The sequence below is a fragment of the Pseudorca crassidens genome, chromosome 9 (assembly GCF_039906515.1).
Source record: "Pseudorca crassidens isolate mPseCra1 chromosome 9, mPseCra1.hap1, whole genome shotgun sequence".
NCBI classification, from domain to species: Eukaryota; Metazoa; Chordata; class Mammalia; order Artiodactyla; family Delphinidae; genus Pseudorca; species Pseudorca crassidens.
Window position 1 is genome coordinate 23,651,683 of NC_090304.1, and position 21,905 is coordinate 23,673,587.

General features: G+C 40.1%; 1 protein-coding gene across 40 annotated transcripts in view; it reads right to left on the bottom strand.

The window, feature by feature from the left end:
* Positions 1-21,905, bottom strand: part of CD44 (CD44 molecule (IN blood group)) — an 84,862-nt gene that overhangs the window by 17,296 nt on the left and 45,661 nt on the right. For 2 of the 40 annotated variants that reach the window (XM_067749396.1, XM_067749407.1), the window contains exons 5-13: positions 19,584-19,817; positions 14,235-14,363; positions 12,862-13,017; positions 10,578-10,691; positions 9,759-9,875; positions 6,863-6,991; positions 5,254-5,385; positions 2,191-2,292; positions 310-399 (exon numbers count right to left, since the gene is read on the bottom strand). In XM_067749396.1, the coding sequence (XP_067605497.1) occupies positions 310-399; positions 2,191-2,292; positions 5,254-5,385; positions 6,863-6,991; positions 9,759-9,875; positions 10,578-10,691; positions 12,862-13,017; positions 14,235-14,363; positions 19,584-19,817 (1,203 nt within the window). The remainder of the gene's footprint in view (positions 1-309; positions 400-2,190; positions 2,293-5,253; positions 5,386-6,862; positions 6,992-9,758; positions 9,876-10,577; positions 10,692-12,861; positions 13,018-14,234; positions 14,364-19,583; positions 19,818-21,905) is intronic. The other 38 variants (XM_067749401.1, XM_067749414.1, XM_067749408.1 and 35 more) reach the window with 33 other exon arrangements.

The window sequence follows — 21,905 nt, forward strand, 5'->3', positions numbered from 1 at the left end:
CATAATTCAGATCTTTCCACCAAATCATACACAAGTGATCTGTTATTTTTAAACAAAGCCACTAACTCTGGAGTTTAAGAAACCCAAACTTTAAGATTAAAAACATATAGTTCGCATTTAACATACAATGGCTTCTAAGAGATCTACAGAGCAGAAAACTCCGAGAACCATCGCCAGCCACAGCTTCTGACCAGGGGCAAGAGCACAACAGCCAACTGAGGCACCTCCACCAAAGCCACTGCAAAAGCACCCACAGTGCATTGACTTGTTTGTCAATAGCCGAAGCCACCTGGGCTTTACAGTCCTTACTGCTAGATGTTGGAGTAGCAGTCACGGGATGGTCTTTGTCTTCTTCCAAGCCTCCACGCGATGTAGAGAAGCTCTGAGTAGCACTCTGCTCTGTTTCAATGAGGGATGAATCCAGTATTAATTTGTAGTCATGAAACAAACCCTCTGTTATCTGCTGACAGGGAGGATCTAATAACAGTGGAGTCAGATGGATAGATGCATAGGGATACCAAGGTCTGTGCACACCATTCTCCTGTGATTGATAGAAACGCGCAACAGAATTCTGCTTTGCCCCTAGCTGGCTTTGTTTTTCAGTACAATAAACAAGGTAAAATGCCAAGGTGAAATCTGGGCTAAAACTGTGCCCACCCTGGATCATCCTGGCCCAATTATGGCATTGCTTCCTGTCACTCAGGAAAATCAGAGAACACAGAGACAAAGAAAAAGGAATGTTTGAATCCCGGTGTTCCTATCAACCACCAAGAGCACCTTAGCTGTGTGTCAAGAAGTGTGACTATAGGGAAAATAAACACGATCATAACAGGCAGTATATGTGTAACCACAAAAGAGGAAGAAGTTCATCTAGAATAACTTGCTCAGGTAACTCAGATCAAATTTATACAAGGAAACACTTAAGTCTCTTCTAAAGAACATTAAATGAAGTTACCATTGTACTCACTTATTAGGTTTTTGATCTCATCTGTGGATGAGAATTCTCATCACTGCACTGAAATGCCAGGAAACGCTTGTCTGGGCAAACACAGGGTCCTCACTGATATATATCCATTTCAGGTTGAACCATTGCCCATATCTGAAATGGCTTTCATTGTTTTGAGTTAATTTCTTTTGTGTTCTTCTAAGAAAGGGACTGACCTCTGAGTTACAGGTGCAAGCACTTCATAAAGCACACCACTAAGCCATGTCCACCACCAAGTAAATATTACTACCAGGAGAGAGACAGTCACCAAATCGCAAACCCAACATCAGAACAAAAGTCAACAGGGACATAAAGTAGGAATATGAGACCCTCCATTGTCAAGGAGCATTTTAAGGCTTATCTGCATCTCCTCTGACACTTAACACTGGGTTATTTACATTCTTGACAATTAACACGTCCTTGCTGATTTTTCCCTTTGCCTAAAAGGGCTCACACGAAAAGACTCTGCCCATTATGTGTAGCAAACAGTGAAATGAGGCCCTCTTAATTCTAGATTTCTTTCCTATTCAGTCATGAAATTATGAATGACTTTATGGTATCTGTGGTAGACATTAAGGCTACTAGAAGTTTAGCATTGTTTCTACCAGATATTTAGCGATAGGAAGAGATATAGCAACTGTTCCTCTTTTGTTCCCGGGCCCTGCAACCCATGTCAATTGTCAACAACGTATTTGCTCCTCCTCTGTGGGCTGATGTGATTTCCCTACTCTCTGTGATTATCTGGCCCCCAAACATGTTTTTACAACCATTGAAAAAAGGCTACCCCTCTTCTGCCTTGATTGAAAGATGGGAATCTAAAGGAGCTGGTCAGTTAAAGCATAGAGACACCACTGTCCTAGCTGTGGTCTTAAATTTCACTGACATAACTACTCAGAAAAGGAAAATCAAGCGGAATGGAGTCTCACCTCCTTTTCCTTATGTTTCAACATAAAGTCATTGAATCTGGAAAGCACCACAAATGAAGGTATAATCAGATTTAAAGAACCACCAAGAAAATATAGAAAATGAAGACAGCTTTTATGTTCCGAGCTGAGCTGAGCCACGCAGCACTGAATGTGCTGTCCCATCACCAAGCCCTGAATGTGCTGTCCCGTCACCAAGCCCAAGCCCTGCGTCGGGGCCGAGGAGAGCAAGAGCTGAAGCAGGAATACAGATCAACAGAGACCGAGTGTCATTATCCTTACGAGTTGTCACTGAAAGAGGTCCTGTCCTGTCCAAGTCTTCCACCAAACCTGTGTTTGGATCTGCAGAAGGCTGAAGCGTCGTACTATGGCTGGTGTCCACATCTGAAGGAATTAAATCAGCGTTATTGCTTGATTTCCTAACTACTATCTGAGGGTTGTTTATGGTCTAGAGACAAATTATTCTTATATTCAAACCTGTATAAGAGGAAAGAAAGCACATACTGATTCACGTCTCCAGAATTGAAATGGATCATCGTCTCTCCAAAAGAGCATCCCAAGAAGTAACTGGTTTTCATTTAAAGGCTGAGTTGTATGAAAGCTACAACTTTTGTTCTTTTTTTTGCTGAATCTGGAAGAATGCTAAATGAGTGCATGATGGGTCTCCCAAGCCTTGCAGACAGATGGAAATATAACCCACGTGTGACTTGTCCCATTCTACACAAGTGGTCTGACACATGGAGAAAAGACAAAGTGCACTGGTTCAGGCACCATTTTGTCATATCCCCTTGACGTGGCACAAAAGCTTTCGTTACAGCCCTTTCCCTCATTTGCTCCTCTTTCGCTTCACAAAGTGAACGTACAGCTAAAACATAAAATCATCATCCCGTACTATCTAGTTGGCGGCTACAGGAACATTTTAGGGCAAGGAATAAGAAGCAATGGATGTCAGTGAATCAGTCTTCCTATAAACGCAAGTAGGAAATGTCTTGGGAATGTAACATGTACAATGTTGAGTGGTACAGAAATTTCACTGAAATATTTATAGAAGCTGTTTCTAATAACTATCACAAATCGATTTTGCTGAAATAAGTCCTGAGCGAAATAGAGGTCACACAAACCATAAACACCATCACTATTGCTGGCTCTTGGATTCAAAGACCACCCACACTGCTGCCTCTGGGGAGATTTAATGTGCTCCAGATGACTCCGGAGGGAAACAGTGCAATATTAGGCACCCACGTCTACATTGCAGCCTTTACACATAAAAAGAAAAGAGTATCAAGATCTTTGTAGGACAAAACGTGGCTGAATCTATTATTTAATATAATAATAGTAGTAGTAGTAGTAATAGTAATAGTAATTATTCAAAAAAGAGGAAAGGCTAACTAATCCAAATCAAAACCCCAAATGGATATTCTCCCAGAAGAAGTCCCGCCTGTTGATGGTCTCTAGACACTCTTGTTCATCTTTCCTTTAAGAGGTATCACACCATTCCATGGTTGAAGCCAATTGTAACATTCTTAACATCATCAGTTTGACGGAAACTCATTCTGTTCATCAGTATGGAGACTTAATATTGATTCTGAAGCTCTGTTACTGGCTTGGTTTTCCACAATGGTTATCATCAGAGCCTCTAGCCACCATGTGCATAAAATGTGTAACGGGCCTGCAAGTGGTACTTCAGCCACACAACATAATGGCCCCAACCTCACCATTCTCACTCATCTTCCTTTGTGACATACGGATCCTTTCACTCTGCCAAATTCATTCCTTGGCTTTCCTTCCTTTAAGCCTGTCCTTACATGTGTTTCCTTCCTAGAAAAACTTTCTCCACCTCCCTTTCTCTGACTAACCAGGGTTTTTTCCATTTTGCAAAAACCAGATCCAATCTACATTTCTCTGATGTTCTCCAAGGGGTCCTCTGAATTTACTTTGTGTTTATTGCTAGCAATATTCATTCGACATCATTACTTATTGTATCGTACTGTTAGATCTATTTTGAAGCTAACTGTTTTCTTTTCCTGGCTAACTTTTAAGTTCCTTAACAGCATGGACCATGAATTAAGTCTACATTGTGTGTCTCCATAAAGCATTGCACATAAAGTATTAATACAATTCTATTAGCAGATATTTAAGACGATTGTACTTTAAGGGATATATGATCACTAATATTTGGGTACAACACAGTTAGGGTGTTCTGGAGAAATGAAACCAAAGAAACTGTTGGACTGATTTTGGAGATAACTTTGTTTAACTCAATACCAAGAGACATTATCATTGCATTCTGAGAACTCATTTCAGTAGTTTTGTGTCACGTATACCCTTGGGAGTTTGGACCCAAATAATATATTTAATGCTATGACTGAAAATTCATATCCCCATATTGGTTCTTTTGGTTGATCTCCCTTTTTGGAATGTTACATTTCTGTGATCAAGACATCTTGTTAAATTAAAAATAAATAAATAAAACTTGCATAATTCTATTCATGGCTATAGTAAGGATTCTTCCCAAAGATAAAACATGGATTCTTCATAAACACTGAGAAAAGTGGGGCACCACCTGCTACCAATTCTTTCAGATTCTCTCAGGAACGTTGTCATCTGGTTCTGATAAAGGAAAAATCCCTTTTAAATATAAAAATTTGTTAAATAAAATAACAATCTTCCATTCTTGCGTAACTCCAGCTAGTATTTTCTTACTCTCTCTTGTTTAATTCTGTTTTTGAATTGCTTATAGGTAAATAAGAATGCTAATTAAGAAAACAAGGATTCCATCTTGTGTAAAAGTTGTCCATTCATTAAATTCATGAACATTTATTGATGGACAAGAGTGGTCTAAATCCTAAGTCACTGGGTATAGTATTTATTTCTAAGTGTGCAAGAGTAATTAATACCATTTTCTGAGCCTTTTAGTTACTTGTTTGGAATGAGTACTCATCAGTTTTTGATCTCTAAGATTTCTCTACCAAAGACAAGTTTTATCTTTGGGTCTATAATGGAGACAGTCACTGAATCCATCACTTCACTCTTTTTAAAACCCTGCACTTAGAAGTAAATGGAAGAGAAATCTTGAAACTACTCCTCTTCAGAGGAAATGACTTTCACTCCCATCATCTTAGGACTAATCCTTCTTTAACCTTCCCGCCAAGTTCTCCACTCTCACCTAGGACTTCAGATTCAGATGCATGTGCATATCACTCTTACCAAGAAAACTAATTTTTGAAGAAACTTAAAGTTCCTTAGGAAAGCAGAATGGTCTAAAGCCAAGGGCATATTTCTAGGAAAAGAGCCATTTGAGGGCTTTCAAAAACATAACATATAAAAAAGCTCAGAGATTATTACCCATCCTTCTTTCTGTTTGATGACCTCGTCCCATTGGATGTGAGACTGGGTCGAAGAAATAAGTCCAGGAACGGTCCTCTTGGCTCTGCACTGTCACTCTTTGATTTTGATGGCTGTCACGGGCTGAGGCTGCTGTGACAATGCAGTTCAAGCAATTGTCAAAGTGTTAGTTGACATTTGGCCAGGGATACACTGATTTTTTAAAGACTTTATTTTCTATACAAGACAATGAAACCGTCTTCCGGATATAGAGGGCCAGGAAGTTGCAGAATGTTTCAGCAGGTATAGGTTCATTCATGCTCATTTTTCCTAGCAATCAGCATGTGAACTAGAGGTCACAAAAGCATTAACGACTTCTCCAGTGGGTAGATGAGAAGTTATAGACATCGAGTGAAGATGGAGGAGAAATAGTTCTTTACCCACACCATGTTGCCACCATCCCCTAAGGGAGGAAGTGTAGAAGTCCAAACACATGATGTCATTCCTAGACAACCACGTCCCAGTGAAATGCACATCAGGCCAGTAGTGATTTAGAGAAGGAATCAGGTAACAGCTTCCCTTGAGATAAACATGAAAGTAAATGCCATTCATCTCAAAAGCATGAGTGGAATCTATTAGAAGCATCACCTTCTAACAATGAGATTTACGGCACAGTGGCATATAAGAATGCAGCATGTGCTTTGGCTTCACTCTGAGCCACTGAAGACGTATAGGTAGAAAAGATGACAATAGTAGACCCTTAGCAACAAACTACACCACATATCCAGTCACTGAATCCACTGCTCTGCCAGCTATGCATTCAGAAGCTGCCACACACCAGAAGAACATCATGCATTACATTCTATATTGCAAATAAAAACACAGGGATATTTCTCACTGATATTAAGTAACGATATGGAATTCACATTGTTTTGCAAGAATGCATCTTGCATGCATTTCAATATTTCTGTCACACAGACAAAAGAATCATGCACAGGAGCTGGTAGAGCCAAGTTATCTGGCATCACTTAGAAATGTTGACAAGATTGGGTCTAATCTCCCCAGTCCCACAATTCAAATATAGAGAAGGGGTATTTTTTATAAATCTAAGAAGAAAACATTGTACATTCAAGGAGAAATCTCCAAACAAACATGACAAAGGGCCAAATGACACCAGACAGGTGTTTTTCTCAAAATGTCTGGCTCCATTTCTTTGACTACTGAGGTTCTGACCAAAAGCTTTCTAACAAGCCCAGGATTTCATAGAACTGTGTTGTAAAGCCTGGACCCATATCATAGAGCAGATTCCTTTACAAAAGCAAAGGGAGTATTTTATAAGATCGGAGTCCCTGCATCCTCTTACTAGGGGATGCCCAAAATTAGATCTGAAAGTGACGTACGTAAGGGCATATTCTCTGTGTCTCCTTATGTGCCTGTATCCATTTTTGTTCTGGTGATTTGTTACGTGCACTTAAGGGTTGGCTCTGTGTTGACTGAATGGTAAGTGATTAAGGAACTGTAACACCTTGTAACATTTCCTTCAAACTCTTCTTGTTCACTGTCTTCAACGCCCAGTACTTAACCCCAGAGGAAGTTTTCACCCAAGTCTGCCTCTGAAACCATCCATTACCAGTTGTCCCTGCTGTTGAATGAGAGTCTTCTTTTGGCATTTGGGGATATTCCCCAGGCCATCCATTCTCAAACCACTGCTCTTTCTGGGTAGCTGTTTCTTCCGTTGTACTAGTAGGGGGTGCCCGGGCTGTGAGAAGAATGTCAATTGTGAGCTGTTATTGTTCAATTAATTTCCTTACCAACACATATCTTTCTACCTTAAGAGCATATACATGTGGGAGAGAAGGTAGAAAAGGAAAGCAGGAAGGAGAGACACCACTGATACTCTTGAAAGGGATATTAGAAATCAAATGGCCCGATACTTTAGCTTTTCAGATGGGAAAACTGGGGCTCAAAGAAGCTTTGATTTGCTCAAAATCATATAGCCAGGTTGGTACAAAGTTAGAACCAGACCACGGTCTATGAATTCCAGTATTATTCTTATTTTACTAGAGTCTATGGCCTCATACGTCTTGTCTGAGAGAAATGTTCGTTGAAAAAACTTAACCTGTCTTCAGTGATTTTGGAGGGAGGAGTATATTATAACAGTCCATGACAAGACCAGCCTAGTAGGAAGCCTTCTCAAAAGGTGGTCACATGACTCATAATTGCACACACTGGAAATACACCAGAAGTGCATGTGCCCAGCATGAAAGATGCTGGGAATGATTGAGATGCTACCCCACTGACATGTTACAAAGTTATGTCTGTGGAGCATCTAAAATTGCCAAAATGACTTTTTAAGAAAATTAATTCAGTGGAGAAAATCTTTTCTAGCCAGTGTTTGGCATTATATAAATAGTAGGAGTGTGTGACAGGCTTAAAATTTCAAACGCTCAGTGTTGTAACTGTCCAGTTTTAAAAAGGGCATAATGAATGAAATGAAATTGTAATGGGGTGCCTTTGGTAAAAACCAGAAAGCCACTGACATTTTCATCTGTAGCGACTAAGACTAAAGTTATAGTTCATCAAGTAAATGAGAGTGTTATAACACTGTATATCAACTATACCTCAATTAAAAAAAGAAATAAAAATGAGAGTGTATAAACTTGCCAAGCTGAAGTATATTTTGCAACTCGTAAAACTGGTTTATTTCATTATTTTAGAAATTAATATGCATGATTTGATAACTGCGAAGACATTTAAAAAATAAAACTTACTGTCCTTGTTTCAGCCTTGCATTGGCCAAAACATCCCTGGGGTTAACTGGTTATCCAGGGGGAGGGAAAAAAACCCCAAAATCTTAAGTTTTACCTCCCCCTGACTAAATCACTACCTCCTGACAAATAATAAAGTTAGAGAAAACACTGGGTGTAGTTACAAAAAAAGAAAAATTAACCCAAAACATAGACTGCATACTTAAAGTTTAAAAAAAAGGAAAAAAAATGTGCACACACACACACACACACACACTATTCTATACTACTTCTACCTCTCTCTTTATAAAACACAATGATCCTTTAAATATCCAGTAACCCCTTGTTGTCTTCAATATATGGGTTAGCAGAGTAATGGATTTCCATTGCAAATGACTCTCTTCTGGAAGTTGTAAATGTTCTTTTGATAATGCCCAGAATCACTTATGTTTTGCAAGTCCTGATAAAAGAATTGCTGCAGCAGTGCTGCTTTCCCTCTGTTAGGTTCTATTATGTCCTGTTTTGCAACTACCCTCCAGTAATCATGGCCCTCCCCCCCACCTTTTGACAATAGGATCATTAATTCCAAGCCTCTTAGTTTTCCACTTTTTAAGTACTAACCGTCTTAAATAATTTCTAAAATACAATGCTAGGACCCAAAGGGACTGGTACAGAATCCCATTCTGAAGAGACTTCTGTTTCTTATGTCCTTCCTCTATCAGAAGACTCTTTTGTTAACTCAGCCTATAATCCACATGCGTATATCGAATCTGTTGGGGTCAATAATGAGATATAGGCCTGATGGGTGTATTCAGTACAATGTCCAGGAGGTAGTAACCTATTCAGTCCTAGCTGATGTCTGAAACTTTTCTTTTGTTGTCTGAAGACCTCCTCAAACCATGGATTCCCAAACTTCTTTGGCTTCTAAGTGATTGTTTCTTACATTTTTGCTTTAGGAGTATTCAAGGCTATGAGAATCATGGTTGAACCATAATTTCTAAAATGCTACAAGCTGTTATCCTAAATTAAAGCTTCTTTTATTCCAAACATCATAGGCATCTCTCTGAGAGATAGATAAAAAAAGAAGAGTATACACTTCTTACTTCCTTTTTTGTCCTATCCTCATAGGCCAGTAGTGAGACCTGAAATTGTTTTAGGAAACCTGAGATGTTTGCACATAAGTAAAAATAACAGCGTCAAAGCCTTCCCCAAGTTACCCTGGGCTTAAAAACAAAAAAAGAACAGTCAAGGAATTCATATATAGACCATCTGAGCGGTTGACTTTCTTCCAAAGAGTACAAGGGATGCCTTTCTACAATGCAGCAAGGAACAGAATGTGAAAAAGAAACTGGATTCATCAAAGATCTTTATAGAAAACAAGAATTCCAAAGCTCCTTGCACTTGTCATGCTTTCTTTCCAGATCCCACTACTAAGCATCAAAAGAACACACTCTTCTTCATACATTTCCATAAAAACACACAAATTACCCAAATGGAACCTCTGGGAAACTTTAACACAAAAACTGTATGTCAGATATTTTTAAACATTTTAACTTTTTAAACATTTTGGCCTTTTGGGCCACCTGACAAGTTAGTATTTTATTCCAATTTCTAAGAAACTGTGTGCAGATCTGGCAGCTTTTCATGCTCTGGGGATAAAAGAAATTACTGCGTGGAAATACAAGATGTAGCCAATGTCTGCAAAAAAGTCTTCCCCATTCTCTGGAGTGACTTCACTAACTCAACTAAACCAGAACTGATGACTGCCATCCTTCTTACTTGTGCTTGTAGGATGCTGGGTCTCCTCTTCATCATGATATCCATGGTGACTGAGAGAAGAGTGTGTTTCCTGGGTCCATTTTTCTCCGTAAGCACTGGTGCTACTTCTGTCCACATCTGTCGTGATGATGGTTATATACACTGTGACTTTTTATCAACCAACTTTTGATTGTTCTGTTTTTTCATTAAAGTACATGCCATCTAATGGTCGATGCCTAAATAGTACCTCTGAGTATCTCCTCTTAATACTTTTGAGTGAATTCACTAATATCTCCCAAGAGAAAACCAACGGGCATGGAAATTTCTTAATGACTACCTGTTATTGTACTACAACCACTTTATCAAGAGCAGCACCACAAACCATTTTAATGTATTCATTTTTATTTATTTATTTATTTATTTTTTTGCGGTACGCGGGCCTCTCACTGTTGTGGCCTCTCCTGTTGCGGAGCACAGGCTCCGGACGCGCAGGCTCAGCGGCCATGGCTCACGGGCCCAGCTGCTCCGCAGCACGTGGGATCTTCCCGGACCGGGGCACGAACCCCTGTCCCCTGCATCGGCAGGCGGACTCTCAACCACTGCATCACCGGGGAAGCCCCGTATTCATTTTTATAATGAAGCAACATACAATGTCTTGTGCCCAGATGATATAATTGACAAATGACTCCTAAGCTGAACTGAGTATCCTCATGAAAGTTCACTAAGAATCTGTGATGAGATATTAACTGGATTTCCCACTGTGTCCCGATGATTGACCTCTGCAGCATCAAAGACTCTGAGGGAAAAAAAGTCTTTAATTAAGTATGTGTAACCCATTACCAGTCATCCTTGTGGTTGTCTGAAGTGATACTTCTGGATTCGAATGGCCTGGGCTCGGTTGCGTCCAATCCTGGTTCTGTTGTGGGTGGTTAAAAACCCGTGGTGTGGTTGAAACTGTGATAATGATGATTGAAGTAATTAGGAGAATGTTATTTCTTGAGCCTTCACCACTTGTTCTGCATATGTCTCCCTTCTTTAGTCTACAGAGTAAGTCATCTATACCAGGCTGTATAGATGGTTGAGTGGAAATGAAGGGAAAGCAGACAGTGCCTTCAGCTTGCTTCAGCCATACTGTTAAGCATCTCAGTGTCCTTTGCATTCTGTCAGAGAACACGTAGGGGTCAGAACATGAGATCTTCTGGAGAAAGCAGCCAAAGAAGCTGCAGCAGCAGGAAGAACAGCTTTGAAAACACCAGCCCTACACCAAGGAGAACCAAAGACGTCAGCGCTTTGCCTGTCCATGCGGTCTATAAGGACCCTCTGCAATGGAAAGCCCAAGGAATCTGTAACACTGCCAAGTGTGCTACATGTAGGGCCTCAGGCTGAAGAGTAGATACCTGAAAAGTTATACCATGATGACCACTTTACATCATGAGTAGTTTTGGTGGGGAAAGAAACACCCTGCGCAGTCAGAGCTTTCCTATAGTTGATTCTAACAAAGAATATCTACCTGGAACAGCCATGTGATTTAGCTGTACATTGCTGAATATTTATATTTATCAAACTCCTATGGTATTCTCATCAAACACAAAGCATTTCATGAGCAAGCCATTCATAGCCAATGAAAGAAAACCAAGAAGCACACATTCAGTAGAAAACACCATAGGTAACCAACCACCATCACAGCAGCTCCCCAAAGATAAAAAGGGGCATACATCCACCAGTGCCCTGATACTGTCACCCAAAATGATAGGGCTGGAAGAGGAGATGCACCTGACAGAAGAACCAGGACAAAATCAGAATCAATGTCTTTTCTGAAAGGTTATTTGCAAATACATCCTAATTCTTTCAAACTTTATTTTGATACCCAAATAATACAAAACTCTTTTCAGAACTATAATACTATCAGCTCTATTTCACAAGTTAATAAAATCAGGTTTAGAATCATTAACTACATTCTCAGTAAGCATGAAAAACTGGCAGTTATCATACCCCTATAGAAGAGAGAGGGCATCATGCTGAATTACGTGCACAGGTGCCAAGAAGAAAAGTGAGCTGAAATCGGAAAATATGCCACAGAGATGAAATAATATCAAGGGAAGTTTTCCCCTGGAGCTTGATGATACAATTTATTTTCAGGTTGATCTGTTTGGCTTGCCACTCAAGAGGGTTTAGTTTCTCAAGTGTCAAGACCACATCTTTCCTGATGCCCGACTTAGAAGATGTGGCCACATCCTGAACCCAGCAGACAGTATAATAGTAAAGCTCCAGTGTCTTGGGGTATTTGGTTTTCTTTTTGAAGTAACTAAAGAGAGTTTCTTTGTTAGGTCTCTAAGCTCTGCAGGGGTGTCCAACTAAGGAATACACTACTTGAAAGCTTAGATATAAAGCATATAGTTCATCTCGAGTATTTGTTGTATCGATGTCATATACTCAGACGCCTCCGGCCTAAGCTATGCTTTTGGACCCCTCCCTCCTGGGGTGCTGTCCTTTTGGGGATGAAACCCTCAGGTTCCAATTGGATGGACAGGACTTCTGTGACCTGAGAGAGCTCATGTAGCACCTCAAAGGCACATCTTCTCTAAAAAAAAAAGGCAGAGCTGTGATGGAGTCAGGTTCAGGATCTCATCTCAGTGCAGCAATATCTCAGATCATGACAGGTATGTATAGGAAACTCAGTCATTTGGCAGAATATTAGACCAACCTTTGAATTTTTTTAAAGGACCTTTCAGCTCAATTTCCATCTCTGTTCTCAAAAAGTTTTATAATTGTCACGAATTTGGATACTATCATGCAATGGTTTCACTATTTGTTTTTAATAATTGGCACTGTTTTGTTACATAGCTCAGCTTTAACACATAAATAAACAAAACAGGAAGTACCTGAGGCATTAGAAATTTTATAAAAGATATTTTTTCCATTTCTCCTCCAAATATATTTTGGCTTCCATTAAAAAAAATCAGTTTTTTCCTTCATAATCTCATCAAGGTATAATTAACCTGTGATCATAGGCTTATGCTCAATTTTCATATTGACTATTTCCTAAGATCGATACTCTTGGGCATCACTCAGATTAATCGATAAGCCTGGCATAGATGGTTCTACAGGAATTGATTATTCTTACTGGTGCTGGAGATAAAATCTTCATCATCATCAATGTCTGATCCAGAATAACTGGGGTGTCTGTCACTTTCATCTTCATTTTCTTCAGTTGCCTCCCAGCCTGCTGAGATGATATTTGAATCCGTACCTGTTGTGGTGACTTGCATTAGTGGCTGAGCTGGATGCCAAGCAACCCATTTGACAAAGGAAGAAAATCAGGCACAGAATGTATAAAAGGATTCCCAAGATCATAAGAAGAAAGTGAGAGATTTGACTTCTATACCCCAAATTCTTATATTCTGGTCTCTGAAGCTAATGTATAGATCTAAAAACAGCTGGCTATGATCTTCACAACTGAACACTCTTTTTAAGGAAGTTAAAAGAATAAATATGGACATAACCCTACCAAACAAGTAAAAGAAAAAACAGGCCAATAAACACAGCCCCATGTTTTCAGATGCATTTATTATTAGCTTATTAACCATATGCCATGAAAGCTAGGGTGTCAAGAATAGAACGAAAAGGTTTCACACGTGCCTATTTGTTTTATCAAGCCACCTTCAGTAAAACCTTGGAATCTAAACACGTCAGTCATCTCTAAAAATCCCTTAGTTGTATTCACTATTTGCTATTCACCCAGCTATGAGGTTTGATCTTCTCTAGCATTCGATTACTGTAGCTCTGAACGCAAATGAAAGCTATACTGCAGTTCCCATCAATACTTTAGCATGTAGCCAAAAAAACAAAATTAGTCAATTAACAGAGAAATTTTGCAGGGCATTTATTAGTCACCCAAAAGGGTTGACTAGAATGGACTGTAGCCAATATTTGGGAAAATTCTCACTTTTTCCCTTTTGGATGCAATCCTAGGAAAGGAGATGGAAAGCTTCCACCTCTTCGCAGTGGTTACTGTAGATGTCTCTTTACTAGAAAGGGGTTTCCTATATTTTGAATGAGACTCATGCTATCTTTCAGAATGACCATTTATCTTTGCATCCTACGAGTATCTATCCCAAAAACAGTTCCACTGATGGAGATTTTTGTGAGCTCTCCCTATGCTATTTTATTTTCTCATGAAAAGTCAAGAACTTTTTTATCACTTCAGTCATTTTAGAACATCTTTCAGAGTCAAAGTTCTGTTCTGTCATCGAGAAAGACCTAGCCCCCTTCTCCAGCTCCCATATTAGCCTCCTCCTGGGCTACATTAATTCTATAGAATAGAAAGAAGAAATCTGCTTATTAGTACTAAGAAGTCAAACATATAGATCTCAGGGTCATGAAAAACATTTGTGAAACCAGCATGAACTTTAGACTTTGACAGTATCCCCGAGGTTAATGAAGATTACTGAAGACTGCCAAGAAAACATAAGAAATGAGATAATAATAACTCGTTACCAGCCATTACTGTTGTGGTGTGAAGATGAATCTTGGATGCTGATGGCTGAAACCACCAAGAAAACCAATCCTGGGCTCCTTGCCTCTTGGTTGCTGTTTTGGAAGTTGTACCACTAGTGCTCATCACAGCTGTTGTAACCATAATTGAATTGATTGTTGAAAGGTTAATTATCAGTGCCTAAGAAATAGCATTGTATGTGCTTTCATTCTTTTACCACTCAAGAGTCATCTATGCATGATACAGATGGCGGAAAGAAAGGGAAAAAGCACAGAAGTTCCATTTCTTTCCAAGGCCCAAACCAGGGTTCAAAGAATGTCAGAGATGGAAGGATCTTAAACAGCATCTGGTTCATGCTCCTCAACTTGAAGATGAAAAAGCTGTGCTGGACAGACCTTGACTTGTCTGAAGTTAGGATGATTAATCAAGAGAGAAGTCTTGAGGAGAGCATGAGAGCTGTCTTTGAATTTTGAAAGGTGATAACATAAACAAGGGATTAAAGTTTTGTTTGTGTTCCTAAAAGGTCAAACTAGGACCTGTGGTGAGAATTTCAGGGAGATCAATATTCTTCCAGATGTTAGATTTAAAAAGGTAATAATCTGAACTCTCCAACAATGACAATATTATACAGAAAGTATTATAACCCCCACCATCAGAAAGAGCACTTAGCAGGAAAATTGTGTCAAAGAGTAAACGATTGGAAATGTTGATGGAACGAGACTGTTTAAGATCCTCTCCACATCTGAGAGTCTTTGATGCTAAAGGATGATGAGTCCTCGCGCATTCTATCTTGGTCAACCAATATCATCCTGCAAGAATTTAGGGTATGACACTTCTGCCAGCAGTCCCACACACATAGCCCCAGCAACCCCTGATACGTGCAAGAAGGACACATGAGGTGGAAGCCTGAAAGAGATGCCATTCCACTTTAGTTGGCATCCAAATTCCCTAGCAGCCCTGCCCATGGTCGCTTTTATATCAACACTAGATTTTGCAAAGCAGAACAGAACATTTTGAGACCCAGTTTTTGAAAATAGGATAATCAATCAGGAAAGACAAACGAAGATGAAGTGACCCAATGATCTCACTAACAAGACCAGAAGCAAGAGTCTTGACTTGAAAACTTCCAAAGACTGCCATTTCTGCAACCATGATGTGCATCAGAAGAACAGTAGAGAATAGTAGACAAAAAACTGAAAAAAGTTCAAGCAGAGAGGCTGAAACCATCATTAAATCGCCAAGTACAAAAGTAAAGTGAATTAGATTTCTTTTTTCCAGTTATCAAGAAAGCCCAGAAGTGTCACAAGATGAAGTACTGACAAGACCTTTTCCTTCACAGTGTTTGTACTATGAAGATGAACATTGTCAACATTTAAAAAATACCATTTTTTAAATTCTGCAGTCAGTCTCTCTCTCTCTCTCTCTCTCTCTCTCTCTCTCCAGCATTATCTTAATCAGTATGATATGCAATCATAACATAACATCAGTACTATTTTCCTCACAGGAGTATTTGTGAAAATAAAAAATACAGTTTATTCAATGTATTATAAGCTAAGCAAATGTAAAGGACCATTTTCATAACTCTTTTCCTGCATAAAAAATGCTTAATTATTTTGAAATATGGCCATATCCTCCATCAACGAAAGTTAGTAAGTGAAGGTATGCTTATAATATCCCATTGTTATAGGCTTTGAATCTTTTTTCCGCAAAAGCTCTCAAACTCTCAAAAACACTTTATATTGATTTAGAATTAACAGTCATACATCCAGGGAGCTTTTTAGAGGCTTAGATTTTGATATAAAGCAACAGGTCACTTCCCACACTTTATAGTTGAGGTATCAGATGTCCAAACAATTGTTCAGGGCCTATACTTTCCATCTGTAAATCAGTATTTTCCTCTATTATTATTACTTGCTGTGATAATTAGATCAGTGGAAAGTAGGAGTATGCATTTTCTAATAGACTTCTTTCAAGAGGACATGTTCTGAATTAATCTCTTAATTGAAGCTCTGAAGGAAAAATAATTCTGATTCTACGTGCATGTTGCCAAAGGAAAACAAGTAGGACATTGGGCAGAATCCAGTCATGTCCCCAGATCTGTGGGCCTCTCTGTTAAATGAAATGGTACCAAGATCCTGTTCTCAGGATGGTGACAGAACATCAGTAGGAAACTTCAGCATGATAATGGTGTCCCTTCCGTTAACATTGAAAGGCTTGGCATTTAGGACAACAGATAAGCAAAAGACCTAACAGTTGACCTGCCATTGCTGTTGCTGTCTGATCCTGAGTCTGAGGCTGTGAATTACCAAATGGGGGCCATATCCAATTATTTTGCTCCTGAGCTGCTGCATTCCCACACACATAGCCCCAGCAACCCCTGATATGTGGAAGAAGGCTGTTTGAGGGCACCGTTGAAGTAACTGGATCGATTATTGCCACCCACTAAGGACCCTCAAGGATGGAATCAGCCACACAAGCCAAAGATACTCTTCTCTGTGCTCAGCCAGCCCTCCTCTTGACTTCTGCCCTCCTGTACGCATTAGAGGGGATTTGCAATCACTCCCTCCTGGTAAGTCCCAACTCTGAGTCCAACACTCATGAGGTTTTGGGATTCTCCTCACTGGGCTTAGAAACTATGGTCTATTCATGAACCAGCGCTAACTTGTTTGAGTACACCATACGCTATGTTCAAGTTTCTACCTGATTCTTTTCTTTGACACCTTTCTTCCCATGAGCTGATTTATTTGGCGCTGCCGTAATGGGTTCTATAGCACTTCCATGACTCTCAGGTTGGCTCTGGACTCACTCTGCTGGGCATACACGTCTCTCTCTTCCTAAACTACTGAAACTTAACTAAGCGCTCTGGAAAGAGGAAAACACAATTCTTTTCTCAACCCAAATCCTGAACTATTTGTATTTAAGTAAACATACTTTTAACTACATCATTTCCTTGATTTCTGAACAGTATATAGGCTCCGTGAAGGTAGGTCCAACTCTGAGTCCCTAGTAACTAGAGCAATGTCTTGCACAGAGAAGACCTCAAATACCAGTTGAATGAATGACTAGGTTACTAATCCTTCTTCTCCTCAATATTACTTTCTAATGGTGTTTACCAATAGGTCCCAGGCATTAGAATAGCTTGGTACGTAGTAGGTCTTCAAAATATGTTTGCTGACTAAGGCAGGAGAGGCGCGGTCCTTTAAAAGATGTGCTATGAATGTTTATAAAATGTCCTCATTGCATTTTTTAAAGGACATGTGAAATACTATTTCTCTATAGGCTGTCAGCAGCTTGAATGTTAATTTCATCTGGTTCCCACAAGATATCTTTTGTCACTATTTTCTTCTTTGGTGGGAAATGGTACTTTAGGATAGACCCGATCTGCTTCCTGCTGAGACCACTAGTTGTTGCGTTTGCCAACATCTGACAAAATTGCATGTCCTGATGATAAACCCCTTCAATGTGGCTACTTTATGAAGGCAGGGAACTCAAGAAGCAGCAAGTAACTAGCAGCCCACCTGCCTGGTCTGCAGAAACTTCTCTCAAGAAGGGTTGTCCATGGAATTACAGACAATACAGTGACACAATCTTTGGAGAGCTAATAATCTGGGAAATCATGGGAAGTTTGAAAATATGTGCTTTTTGAAATGTTTCAGAGAATCTGAGGAGAATGATCACAACCCAACCCTATTTGTATCACCCTTCTCAGCCAGATGCTAACAGAAATTTAAGACACTGTTGAGAAAGTAACCTTACATTAAAACCTAAGTGTCCATCGGCAGATGAATGGATAAAGAAGATGTGGCACCTATATACAATGGAATATTAGCCAGCCATAAAAAGAAACGAAATTGAGTTAGTTGTAGAGGGGTGGATGGACCTAGAGACTGTCATACAGAGTGAAGTAAGTCAGAAAGAGAAAAACAAATACTGTATGCTAACACATATATATGGAATCTAAAAAAAAAAAAATGGTTCTGAAGAACCTAGGGGCAGGACAGGAATAAAGACGCAGAGGTAGAGAATGGACTTGAGGACACGGGGAGGGGGAAGGGTAAGCTGAGACGAAATGAGAGAGTGGCATGGACATATATACACTACCAAACGTAAAATAGATAGCTAGTGGGAAGCAGCCGCATAGCACAGGGAGATCGGCTCGGTGCTTTGTGACCACTTAGAGGGGTGGGATAGGGAGGGTGGGAGGGAGACGCAAGAGGGAGGGGATATGGGGATATATGTATATGTATAGCTGATTCACTTTGTTATAAAGCAGAAACTAACACATCATTGTGAAGCAATTATACTCCAATAAAGATGTTAAAAAAAAAAAAATCCTAGTGCTCTGGTGATTTCCCTGGCTTCTGGGTGATGAGGAATAGAAAAGGGCCCTGTCTGGAGCATTTGCAAACCAGTAAATTTCTGCCACGCTCTTTGAAGACCCGAGTTCCACCCCTCAAGAGCCGTAGCCAGGAAAAGAGAAAATCCACACCATAGTAGGAAAGCTGCTGCAGAAGCAGATGCCCTATTTGAGCGTGAATAATCCTCCACAGGAGGAACGCAGCCCATCTGGAAACCTGTTGTAAAACAAACCATAAGGGAAAAGCAAAGAAGGAAGCAGAGGAGGAGACAAGGGGAACATGTAAACACCTTCCAATGAAAGTGAAGCCCCGGGACCAAACACCCAAAGAAATCTAAGGCAGTGTTTACATATTTGCACTCCAGCTGTCCCAAAGTAATGACACCCACATAACCAAGCAAGAATTAAGAACCTTCCCCTACCAGCTGGGATAGCAAACTTTTAAGCAGATTACTTTGATCAGGTATGCTTCCTTAGACCAAACACAAAGGAATTGCTTAGCAAATCATGGGTGGTGAATATGACTAATTATTACTCAATTAATAATATGAATATAAATCAGGTTAAAACCTAAAAATATAAAATTAAACTGAGAAAAGTAGCAGATGAAATGGCATGCATATACTATGATCACAACTTTATGAAAACAACCTTATCCACAGATGGATAAGAACAAGAAGGAAACATGCAAAAATGAAAATAGCTTCTGCATCAGGCTTGAACTGTCACCATATCTCTGGGACAAGAGAACAAGGGAAGTTCTTCTGAAAAACCTCCAATATGGTACTTCTTGTAGATGAAAAAAAAAAAGGTAGGCGGTAGCAGTCAATGCATACGGTGCACTGACGACCACAGCAGCCCGCCTCCCCAGGTGATGTCACCACCTTCTAGAGACGGAGGCAATCAACAGGTGAGCGGGGATCGCTCAGGAAGAGCAGAGACGTTTTTTGCAAACGAATTGCTATTGGAAAGCACAGTGATTCATTCTCCTTACTGGTAGCTGGGGTAGTCTCTGGGTTGCTGGGGACCCAGGGACTATCTTGGTCCGAGGTCGGGTACACGGTTGGAAGATGGGTGTGGAAGATGTTGTGGCCCCCTGAAGTGCTTCTCTCACTGGAGGATCCACTGCTCATGTCCTCCTCGGGAGTGGTGCTGGGGTTGATGTCATCGGGGTTAGTTCTGTATTCCCCTTTCTTGGTGTACCGGGTGCCGTCACGGTTAACAATAGCTGGGAGACAGAGAAGGCACTTTCAGAGCTGGACAGCTGACGTTTTCCGACTGCAGGAAAACTGTGGCTTATCTTAGAAGACTTCAAAGCTATTTTTCTTTTTTATGAAGCAAACCAACACCTAACTACCTCTCTAGTTGGGGGGATAGAGTGACCGATGCACTAAGAAAGTGAACTCTCCCTGCCCACCCACACACCCTGGAAATGCGGTGGGGGAAAAAGGGTGTGTTTGGGAGTCCCCAGGTTCGAATCCCAGCTTCGTGTGGCTCTAGACAAGGTAGGTAACCCTCTGAGCTTCAGTTTCATCATTTGTAAAATAGGGATGATACTACCTTCTGCTATGAGCACTATATGATATGTTGTATGGAAAATGCTTAGCGTAGTATTCAAGACAGAGTTGGTGCTCAATAAGTGATAATTCTCCTGCCTGGTCCCTAGCCTCCCTTCTCAAGTGCATGTGATATTTGTTGCTATTAATTCCACCAATTTCGAGAAAGGATTTGAAATAGGAGACAAGGAAGTGATCGGTCTCAGCAGGGAATATACAAGCATAACTCATTTATTTGTGCTTCACTTTATAGCTTCACAGATACTGTGTTTTACACCTTGAAGGCTTGTGGAAACTCTGCGTTGTTAGATAATGGTTAGCATTTTTTAGCAATAAAATATTTTTAATTAAGGCATGTTTTTTTAAAACATAATGCTATTACACACTTGGACTACAGTATAGTATAAATGTAATTTCTCTATGTGCTGGGAAACCAAAACAATTTATTGCAATATTCACTTTATTGCGGTGGTCTGAAACCTAACCCGCAATACCTCTGAGGTATGCCTATAAATTTAAAAATCCACAAAGAATTAAATTTTCTTTCTAAGCGGCAAATGTTGTCAGTTTAAATGAACTTCCAGTCCTGGCTAAGAAATCAGCATGCTTAAATATCGACAGAGCCTCTGCCATCTTCTGTGAAATTCAACCTAAAATGAAGAAGCACAGATGTGTACAAAGGTCAAAGTCTTTGGTTTAAACAAGCAGATGACTAGAATGACAGGAGGAGAAAGAGCATTGTTCTCCTCTAAATGTGTTTGTTGCCTTCAAGCATGGGTCACTCACGTCACAAGTGTGCATTTAGCGGAAATGATTTTCTGCTGTATGGCATTGGTAGGACTAATGAGTCTGTCTGTCTGCCTATCTAGATTGCCCAAGTAGAACTATTAATAAAACATAAATTTGAAAACATTCCAAAGTCTCAATCACCCTAATTATCTCTGCAGATAAAGCTCTGACGAGAAAATATGACTAAACTTGAACAGGTCTAGACTTTGAGAGAGATCTGTGGGGACCAAGGAAATGGGGCATTTATTGAGCATCTACTATGGGCCAGGAGTGCATCAGACACATTATCTTTCTTAATTTTCATGACAAATTTCATATGTTGTTTCATTACTCGGATGAGAAAACTGAGGCTCAGATCACCCGGGTGGTAAAGAACTAGGATTTCAAACCAGGCCTGATGTAGACAGCACACCTCACAGTGCAGGCCTCCCCTTCCTTTTCCAAGGTATAGGCCAGGGGCAATCTCTTTCCTAACTGTGGGGGGCTGGAACCGTGTGGTCCAGGACGATTCTGGTCCCCCTGCCACCATCATCACTGTCCCCATGCACACGGAGGGGTCTGGCTCTTAGGAGGCAGAAATCCAGCCTCCTCGTCACTGTGATACTTCTCAAAAAATGAGGCTCAGAGTCGATCAGGTCAAGGTTAACAGGTTGACCTATTTGAAAGTTCTGGCTGAAATATTCTGTTTTCCACAGTGCTAACTGCCTACTTCTGAGGATAATCAAGATGGTTTCAGGTCGACATGTTGTAAATCATGCTGAAACGCATATCAGGAAGTTTGTATCCTTTATTATCATTTTTCAATACTCCAGTTAAATCAAACAGAAAATTTGGGGGGCCAGAATGTCCCTACCCCTGACCCTTATCAATCCCTGTCTCTGAGAGAGAGAACATAGCTCAGACTCAGAGCCTTCAGCAGCTAGAATTTAAAAACATCATTTAATTTTTCTTACATTTATTTTTAAGGTTAC